The sequence below is a fragment of the Neophocaena asiaeorientalis genome, unplaced genomic scaffold (genome assembly GCF_003031525.2).
Source record: "Neophocaena asiaeorientalis asiaeorientalis breed wild unplaced genomic scaffold, Neophocaena_asiaeorientalis_V1.1 scaffold137, whole genome shotgun sequence".
Taxonomy (NCBI): Eukaryota; Metazoa; Chordata; class Mammalia; order Artiodactyla; family Phocoenidae; genus Neophocaena; species Neophocaena asiaeorientalis.
This window is the reverse complement of record NW_020171804.1, coordinates 1042908-1053523: the sequence shown is the minus strand read 5'-3', so window position 1 is coordinate 1053523 and position 10616 is coordinate 1042908. Positions and strand designations below refer to the sequence as shown.

General features: G+C 53.8%; 1 protein-coding gene across 1 annotated transcript in view; it reads right to left on the bottom strand.

Annotated features, from left to right (window-relative positions):
- The window catches only part of ADCY1 (adenylate cyclase 1), a 112188-nt gene that overhangs the window by 74883 nt on the left and 26689 nt on the right, over positions 1-10616 (bottom strand). Inside the window, exon 3 of the mRNA XM_024745779.1 lies at positions 66-184. Coding sequence (XP_024601547.1) covers positions 66-184 — 119 coding nt within the window. The remainder of the gene's footprint in view (positions 1-65; positions 185-10616) is intronic.

The following is a 10616-nucleotide window of genomic DNA, read 5'->3' as shown; positions in this document are numbered from 1 at the left end:
ACCTCCATCCCCTCCCACCTCTGCTCCCTAGGCCCATCGCAGGGCCAGGCCAGTGCCAGCCCTACCTCACGTTGTCATGCCGCTGGATGTAGATCTTGTGGAAAATCCTCTCGGGGGGCTTCAGGAAGTCCTCCTTCATCTCCATGGCAACGTTCCGGGGCAGGAGACTCATGAGCAGCCGCTCCTGGACAGGAGAGACAGGCCCACGTGACACAGCAGCTCCCCGCGACGATTCCTTGACACGCCCAGCCCAGTGACCTTGGTGCCGAGAAGCTGCCCTCCACGAGGGGCCTCGGACCCTCCTCACACGTGGCTGGCAAGTGGTCCAGTCCCACGGACCCTCCCAGCCCCAGGTGGGTCGTGAGCAGGCCTGGGCTGTCACCGCACAGGTAACCCGCGCCCAGAGCACTGCACAGGCACCAGCATCGCCTCCAGAACACCCGACCCGCCCGTGAGCCCCAGCTTCAGTGAGCAGCGGGTCACAGGGAGGGAGTGTCGCTGCCGCCGAGCAGACCTGTCCAACGCGGCCCCAACAGGGACCTCGAGGTGGGCTACGAAAGCACCTGTGCCCCAACAGACAGGGGCCCATGTTCACACAGAGATGAGTGGCTTTGGACACACTGTGGCATTTCCTCCCGGTCTTGTCTTCTGATTTCCCCCGATCTGTGGGAGACAAACATTTCCTCCCCCCACCGTCCCCACCAGAGGATGGAGCAAACGTCTGGGCTTATCCACAGGAGCCGTGCCGCCCTGGGGACACTGTCACCCTTCCAGGACCTCGGTTTCCTCCTCTGGCCTCCACTCCTCCTCCTCTTGGTGGAGCTGCCCCTGGCCTCAGACCCACTGGCCACACTGTATCTGAGAAACCATGTTCTAGACACTTGGACTGAGGCCCCACTCCTCCCTCACTCCCTTTCACAGCCCCTCCCTCCCACTCTGCTTCAGAAAGAAAACAAAAGATCGGAATTTAGATCCTGCTTGGAATCAGGTAGGACATCTTACTTACGAGGGTGAACATGGGGCAGGGAGGGGGCACAAGAAGCCCCTCCCTCCCTCCAGCAGCCCCCAGGCTGGGCCCACAGCCCCTCGGCCTCGGCCTGTCCGGCCAATGGAGGAGGCTCCGACGGGGCCACAAGGATGCCTGGCATCGCCCACCCGGAGCAGGGTCTGGGTGCAGCCACCAGGCCCTGAGACCCTCCTAGACTGCAGGTCCACCCTGCAGTGTGAGACCACATCCCTGACCGGGGGCAGACGCTCCTCCGTGACACCCTCTGAAGGACAATGAGAGCAGCAGTAGGGCAACAGTCACAGACCCTAAAAGCCCAGCCCGCCTCCCGGCCCGGGGTGTGGGTGTCAGGGCTTCACCGCCTTGGCTCCAGGTGACACATTTATTTTAAGATGGGAGAACGTATCTGATGCACTGGAAGAGTCTCCCCAGGCGACGCAGCCCCACATACACTTCTGAGGAGGGAGGCCAGGCCCAGGCCCGCCAGACGCCAGGTGGAGCGGAGCGTGTTTGCCCAGGCAAGCCAGGCTGTGGCCGGGGCCCTGGGTCCTGAGCGAGGCCCGTGTCTGTGCTGGGGGCTCCACCCACCGTGGTCCCCACGCGGCTCAAGGCTGGACAGACCTCCACACTCAGGAGGGACATCGCAAGAGCGCAGCTGTCCACGGCCACACGGGGAGAGGACCCTCCGAGACAGAAGTGCCGGTCCGAGCGTGTGTTCGGGGACAGCCTCAGGGACGGAAAGCCCCGCTGCCCAGGGCACGGGAGCTGGTGTGCGACCTGAGCGTGCACGGGAGGACGTCGGTCATTCCTTAGCAGAGGGGCCTCTGGGGACAAGCCCGAGCGCGGCCCGTGGAGAGGAGCCTCTGCGGGTGGCCGGCTGTCCTGAGGTGGAGGGAACTCGGCAGGGGGCTCACTCGGACCACCATCAAAGGACCACCTGGAAGGTTCCAGAGACTGTCACCGCCCTGAGATGCAAGGTGGGAAAACAAAAGCAGCTGGACGACAGGGCAGGCCGCCCAGGAAGGGCCCTGGGAACACACAGGGCAGCTGTGCCCTCTCCCGCAGCCCCAGTGTCGTGGGTGTCTACAACCCTGGGCCCCTGCACCCCAGAGCCCCGCACAGAGGTGTTGGGGAAAAGGCGAGTCCCAGGGCCTGCAAGACAGCTGCCTGGCCTCACATCCTGGCTCTGCCTCTCGGAGCGGTTAGTCAAGCTCCGTCACAATCCCATCCCGTCTGTCAGGGCAAAAATCACACCAGCTTCCTCAGCAGGGTGTTCTGAGAAGGGGATGAACATCTCAGGCCCTGGCTGACCCTCAGGGGTCCCTACTTGGTACCACGCCTCCCAGCACCTCCGGTGACAGCTCTTCACGGCTTCGCTCTCTTGTCTCCTGCATCTTTGAAATCTGTCACCTGCACCTGGAAAACCAGTCAGGTGCTGCCCAAGCCAAATCAAACAAGCGAAACTGTGCTTCCCCGGCGCCCGTCTCACTCCTTCCTGCACCGTCGGTGATCTGCACATGCCCTGTCTCACAGCCTCGGAACCGACCGCTCTCCCTGAGCGAGCCACAGCCTCCCCCCGGGGGCCCCTGCGGAAGGGAGCCCGCCCCACTCTTGGTCTCTCCATCACCTCGGCTGCCCGGCACCATCTGGAGTTAGAACAGGGAAACCGAGGCAGCCACCAGGAGGGAAGGAAGGACTGAAAAGGCAGAGGGACACTCACCGGCCCCAGACTCAAGAGGTGATGAAGAGGCAGGTGCCAATCCCAGAGGACAGAGGAGAAGGCAGCTGGTGGCCCAGGTGTGCACACCCAGCGAGCGAGGGGCGCCGGACACATGGCTGCGGCAGTCAGTGCTGTCCCCAGATCCCTTCTCCACCACCAGCACCACAATCCAGCCCCTTATTCTCACTGGGGGACTTGGAGACCTGGAGTGAAGACTACATTGCCCAGCTTCCTGTGCAGCTAGATGTGGCCAAGGAGATAGGAGTTGAAGGGTCCTGTGGAAGCTTCTGGAATATTCCCTAAGGACAGCTTGTTCTTCTTCCCTCTTCTCTGCTGCTGCTGGGGATACAGTCGTGATGGCTGGATCTATACCGACCATCGTTGTTCAGGAGGATGAAGGCCACACACCAGCGATGGCAGAGACCATTTAACTGGATGGAGACTGGGGTGTGAGGGCTACACGGATCAGATCTGCCACGTCGGCCATAAAGCGCCTTCCCCGGAATACGTATGTAAGAGACAAGAGTTATCTCACCTGGGGAAGCCGCTGTCATATGAAGTTCCTAAATGCAGGTTGTATTTCTGACCAAGGGCCCAGCATGAACTCCATCCACAGGATTAGTGGTAGTGCCTAAAGCCAGCACACATTAATAATCGAGACTAGAGAGACGTACACAAGCTCTCCCACGGGGAGCAGAGCAGCCACGTGAAAAGACCAAGCACCCATCCCCGATTAAAAACAAAAAAAAAATCCAGCGAACAACCTAAGACAAAGTAGCTCACTGACATCATAAAGATAAGACCTGAAATCCAATTCCAAACACAGCCCTAAAGCCTCAGGCAGCAATGAAACCTTCATTACATTAGGAGCAGACAGCAACGCTAATGAGTTCTAACCAGTGAAATAAGATACAAAGCCAGAAATCAAAGGGACAAATTTATGCATATGGATCATATAAAATATCCCAGCGTCCTATGAAGGCTATATAAAAACCTCAGTGTTTTTCTTGATTATCAAAAATGGGACTTAAACGTATTATCCTTAATAAACATTAGATATTTAAACAACAATTGTGAGGACTCTGCTTCCGGAAAGATGGAGATGTACTTTTCCCTGTCCCCCCCACTAAGTACACCAGAAGTCCGGGACGTTACACATAAAACAGTCATCCAAGGCTGTGAAAGGCAGAGAGGAGGTGGCAGAAACCTCAGGACCAGGGATGGCATGGAGATAAGTCCTTGGACTTTCTGAGACTGAGTGCTGGACATGTGGATGGCCCAGAGATGCCGACAGGCATGGCAGTAAGCTCCAACAAAAGTCGGCTCTGTCTAATCAAAGGATCAGGATAGGGGCAGCCTTGTGAGAAAACTGTTATACAAGAATGGTCCCACTCCAGGCACACCTCCAAAAATATCTGCAAACCTCCACCCTCCCCAGGCTGGGAGGAAGCACCAACCCCAGGCTGGGGTGTCAGAGAGGCCATGCAGGAACCCCTGCCTTTGGCCTCCCCCATCTGGTAACACGTGGCACACCTCTCACACTGTTCCACATAGTCCGTGAAGACCAAAGGCTTTCCTGCTCCTTCCAAGTCACAAGCCAGAGCTCTCTCCTGCACAGCAGTAAGGAGGTATCCCCACCCCCATGAACCCCAACTGAGGCCCAGTGTGGAGCCTGGACTTACAGCCCCACTAGGAAGTACTGGGGTGGTGGTCCCCACTTTCAAAGAAGACACAGAGTCTCATAGGTAATACCTCAACTGTCCAGGTTCCAATCAGAAATCACTCATCATACAAAGAACCAGAACAATCTCAACGAATGAAGATAGTCAACAGACACCCACACCGAACAACAGTATAACCAGAATAACTAACAAGATTTGAAAGCAGTCATCCTAAGAATGATTCAACGAACTACTACAAACATGTCTGAAAAAGCGAAAAAACAGAAACTCTCAGCAAAGAAATAGAAGACACAAAAAAAGAATCAAATGGAAATTTTATGGAAATCAAGTGGGAAAAGATCTGAAATAAAAAGCTCAACAAATGGCAACAACAACAGAATGGGGAGGACAGGGGAAAGCTCAGTGAACTTGAAGACGAAACAGTAGAAATTAACCAAACTGAAAAACAGAATGGAAAAATAATAGAAGAGAAGAAACAACCCAGACGTCCATCAACGGATGAATGGATAAACACAGCGTGGTCCATCCACACAGTGGAATACTATTCAGCTATAACAGGAATGAAGCACTGACCCATGCTACAACATGGATGCACCCTGAGAACAGTACGCAAAGTGAAAGAAGCCAGACACAAAAGGCCACATACTGTGTGATTCCATTTATTGCTACATGAAATGTCCTGAGCAGGCAAACCCACAGAGACAGAACATAGATTAGTGGCGTCTAGGTCTGGGAAGAGCAGATGGGGGGTGATCACGAATGGGTACAGGTTTCTTTTGGGGGCAATGAGAATATTCAAAAATTAGATTATTGCGACGGTTACACACTCAAAATATCAAAAAAAACATTTAGTTGTTTTGAACTTTACATTGAACTTAATAGTACTGATACATAAACTATAGATCAATAGGCTTTTTTAAATAAAAAATAAATAGCAACTATAGTGGTTTCAAAAGATGCTGTGAATGAGTCAGACCTCTTTAAAAATCCATCCTATATCACTGAAAAGGAAATTTGCTTCCTCTTGATAAATTTCCTCACAATGGGAAATCAAAATTGTCCCATTTACCTTGTTAGGATGACAACTGAATATGTGCTTTGTAAACAGCTGTAGGTAATTTTAGAATTATGACTTAATAATGGTATTTGAGGAATATCAGGGCCTTTGGAGCAGTGGTCTGTACAGTCAGGGCAAGGACGCTGATCTCAGGAGTAGGACCTTGCAAGCCCAGGATCCCTGGCTGGGCTATGGGGAACGGCAGGAAAGGAGACCCCCAAGGAGCTAAGGGGTGACCTTCAGAGGCCTCTCACCCCCTTCCCTAGGATCACCAGCTCTGACAGGCTCAGACCTAAGGGTTAGACCCTGGTGGGGAGCTGTGATCATCTAAGGCTCCCAGGTGGTCCCTGCCCCCCAGTTGAGCAGCCCTTCCAGCTCTACCCCAACTCTCACCAAGCTGAAGGAAGACAGAGCTGCAGCTTACCAACCTGCCAGCCCTGACTGGAAAGTAATACCTGTGCGCCCCACCACCATTTGCTTTATGAATACCACCCACTGCTCCCCATCTCCCAGTCCCTACCTGGCAAACTCCTACACATCCTTCAAAGCCCCAACCAAATACTCTTCCAGTGCACGTCCCACCCTCCCTACACATAGTATGCCCCTCAGACATGCCCATCCTCCATCTGGGCCTCCCCACTGGGGCCAACTGCTGCTCTCTGTCTCCCATCCAGTTATACCACATCTTGCTGAGACCAGGTTCCCTCCATCCCAGGGTGTCCAGAGCCGTGGGCCAAGCATTCAGATGTGCAGAGTCATGAATGACTACCCCCACAGGGATTCCAGCTGGGCCTCTCCCAACCCACTCAGGCACCAAGAGGCAAAGGGCCTCGGGGCTGACACCACTCATGAACGCAAGACTGGGGACACAGGGGCTGCTCCCCTGCATGTCAGTCTGAGCTGCATAACTGAGATTCTGGAATCCTAGCTCCATCCTCCAGAATCATGAGTAAGTTATCCTGCACTCAAGAGGAGTTTCTGTCCTATGGATGATCAGCTTGGAAAGGTGTTTTCCTTCGAAGTTTGTAGGACTCAGCTGTCAAACCACTGGGGCCTGGTGATGGCTTTTTGGCAAACTTTTCATTACTGAGTCAATCGTTTTAATGATCATAGGATGTTTCAGGCTTTCTTTTTCTTCTAGAATCAGTTTTAGTAACTAACACCATTCTGGGAATTTGTCCATTTTGTCTAAGTTTTCAAATATTCTGGCAAAAAAAAGAAAAAAAAAAAAACCTCTTAGTGTTTCCCTCTCATCTATTTTTAACCTGGCTTTATCCCTAGGGCGTGTGCTTTCCCATCCCGGATCATCTCGTACCTGCTCTTTCTTCTTGGTCAGTCTCTCTAAAGTTTTTCTGTGTCAAAGAACCAATTTTTGATGCTTTTGTCTGAAACTGAAAGAGTCCTGTTAAAAGACCCCTCACAGCCCTTTGGAATACTTTAATCCAGATATCAATCAACCCAAAACATCTGTGTGAGCCTTTTTTTGTGGCTGAAGAGACACGAGGATGTAAAGGGAGAAAGCGGGCCACAGCTGGTTTGGGGGGGATTCTGGGCTTTGGCCTCTGCTCTCCTCACTCTGCCACCAACGGCTTTGTCACTTGCGTTACTGGCCTTCCCACATCATTTAAATTCTCCGAGCCAGCCCCAGTTCTCGGATTTACAAAATGGAACAAAGTTTTTACATGCTTAACTGCAATACAGGGGCCTGAAATTAGTTTTAAAGATCTAAGAACCCAGAGGAGAGAACACCTTCCGATCAAACACATTCCTCTCTTCTGCCACAACCCCGCGGGACAGGACAGAGTCGGGCAGCCCTGCGTAGGGGCCGCTGTCTGTTTTGATTCGGTGGGAGGAGGGGTCACTGATGACTCAGGTAGCTTTTTCAAAATATAGCAGAGAACCTTCTAGAAGTAGAGTGCATCCAATGAAGCAGACAGGCCCCCTGCCCAACCTCTCCAGCCCCTCTGGTTCTGTGGACTGCCCTGGGGAGGACAGAACGCTTCTAATATTCTCACTTGTGAAAACGCTGGAGGAGGCCTTGCTCTTGGAGACTGGTCTGGGGAGACCATGCCTGTCCGTGTCTGCAGGGAACAGGGCAGGAGATAAAGAAACACTCAGATTTTGTAGCCAAAGCAGTTGGACTTTCTTTTAAAATAGCAACTGCAGGGCTGTTAATTCTAAACCATATGGGAGGGGAGGAGATGCTCCCGATTTCTGGCACAATTATCACTGTCTTCTCAGTGTTGCTGCAAAAATCAGTGATTACAGGCACGGAATGCCCACGGGTCCTTCCTGGCTGCAGGCGGGTGAGAGGTAAGAGCTCACAGTGGCACCCTTACCTAAGTCAGAGACTCTTCCCAAGGTTTGAGGTGAAGCGCACCCTAAAATCTACGTAACTGAATCACTTTGCTGTACACCTGAAACTAACCCAGTATTGTAAACCAACTATACTTCAATAAAAAAAGAAGCAACCGATCAACCTGGGTGAGAACAGCGTTGGCATCAGATTTGTACAGAGTGGGGAAGGGCCTGCGAATCCCGTCTAAGTTACTGCCCGGGATTCTGCAGTGGGAGCCATGCTTCTCAACAATTTCCATCTGCTGATTCCTGTCCCGGAACAAAAGGGTCCAGCAGCTGGGACAGGCGAGGGTTCTAAGGTTGCGTGTCTGCATTTCACAGCAGGTCCCTCACTCGCCCCTCCCGCAAACCCTGGCCGACCAGTGGTGGCCACACAAACGCAGGCCTGTCCTGCAGGTGCATCCCAGAGAGAGGACGTCTAGGGGGGCTCCGGAGAAACTCCTGCTTCGGGTCATGAAGCACAATCTCGTCCTGCCTACAGAAGCCTCCTCGGCATACCTGGGTGGACACTCATCCGGGGAGAGAGGAAAGAACAACCCTCCCGGCTTCTAGGGCAAGTCCTACCTCCGCACTGACCCCCCCAACCTGCGTCTGACCAGCTCTATGTCCTGCTCAGACACATCAGGGGCCCCGCCAGGCGGTCCGGTGCGCCACCTTCCACCGAGGGCAAAGCCCTGCCTCCCTCTCACCTTCTCCCATCTCCTTCCAGCTGAGGCCACAACAAACTACACGCCGCCCCTTGACCACCAAGCACATGCCCCGCCCCGTCTCACCACTCATGCGCCTCCCTGACTCGGCCTTGCTCGAGGACCCCATTCCCAGCCCCTGCAGCCCAAACCCGGCATCTCCCTGCCTCCCCCCAGAAGCCTGTGGGGCACAGCTGCCGCCACACAGTGGACCTTCTGGAGCTGGACGCCCCACCCCACCCCCTCCCAGAACTGGACCACGTCCGCAGCATCCTCTCCCAGAACCCCCTTCCAGAACCAGGGTGCATCCACCAATATCCCCTCACATCACGTAGGGTGCCGCCTTACTGGGTCAGGGCCTGGAGAAGACTCTGGAAGCGGCTACGGGACTGGATTGCTCTGTTACTTGAGCTGAAGCATGAAAACACAGACAAGCCCATATGGTCAGGGCGTCCCTCACCTGCAACTCAGGGGGCTGAGGTTTTCACACTGACACGGAGGTGTGAGTTGGGCAGAGCTGCCTGGCCACCTTCAGGCTCCCCCGGCCTGGCCAGGCCATCCCCTGGCAGGCTTTGATGTACCGAGTGCCTACTGGTGCTTGAGAGCCCTGAAGACGTGGCTGAGCCCTACTTGAGCCCGAGTGCTTGCCTTCTGCCCCCCAAAGAGACAGGGCTCCCTGAGCTAAAAACAGGCGTCCCAGCCAGAGGCAGGGAGTAACCTGAGTGCCAGGGACAAGGCCTCCCAGGGAGAGAGTTGTCCGGTGATACGACCCGCGGGTTCCAATCAAAAAAATATAGCAAGTCAGCATACTGCCTCGCCCCCTCTCAGGACCAGCCAAGGGAACTCACGGGGGTGACCCAACCGCACTTCTGCATTTCGTGTGCTCAGCTTTCCCAGCAACAGATGAAACCACAGAGGAAAATGACTGATACGGTGGAATATGCGAAAGATTGAGGTTTTACACAAAGAAAAGCAGAGCTAGAGGAACAGACTTGGGGAACACCAGTCTTTCCCTAGTGAGTGGCTCGTTCAAACCCACAGGAAAGTCAGAGCATGAATGGGCAGAGGATCAGAACACACACTCCACAGAGAAACACAACCGGTAAGCACGCATGGGAAAGTGGCCACCGCACAAGGAACTGGCATCTGAGTAAACGGGGGGTACCGAGTTCTAACAGGAAGAGAGGAGGGAAGGAGGGACGGAGGGAGGGAGAAAGTGGGTCACGTGCAACACTGGGGATACACACCAGAACCCTGAACGCTGGGCCCACCCCAGCTTTCCCAGCCATGGGACTGGGCAGGCCTGAGAATCTGCATTTCTGGCAGGCTCCCTCTGACGCCAACCCTGTCGGCCCCAGGACCCCACTCAACCACTGCTACCCAGAGCTGGGTGTAACTAAGTATTACTTATAAGATAAAATGAAGCACAAAGTGTTTTAGAAAATACCCAGGACAGGGAGAGAAATGACACGTAGTATTTGCACTCCTGAGAATGTAACCAAGGATACTTCAAGTCTATATGAATAAAGATGCTTATGAGAAAGAAACATTTTTAAAAACATGGTGTCTAAAAGTCAGATTCGGAGACCTGCATGAAGACGAGGAGGCAGCAGCTGTCTTAGGTTACCTTTAGGGCACCAGTGGATACACCTGTGGGAAATGTTAAGTCAAAATGCAGAAAATAAAATTATGTATACACCAAAATGACGAAGATGAGGGGAGAGAATGTGCATAAGGACGGAAACTTGAAAATACAGAGCACTCAGCTGGGTTCATGGGATTGGGTGACATTTATCATTTTGCACATTTCCTGCTTAAGAACATCAGGTCGGCGGTTAGAACTCAGACCCGTCGCTGAGCTTCCGTGAGTCTGGGACTGAGAAGCTCCTTGCTCTCGGAGCTGCAGCGAGGTGACACACGTACAGCGGCAAAGGCTAGGTTCGCAGCAAGCACGAGTGCCTGCTCGGCCACTGTGTTCCCTGGACGGGAGTGTGCGTGCAGGGGGAGGGATGTGCACTTGCGGAACCCACACACGCAGGCAGCAAGAGTGGCCACGCCACGGCCAGCACCCTCGCCATCAACAGATGGGACCCACTGGAGGGGCAGA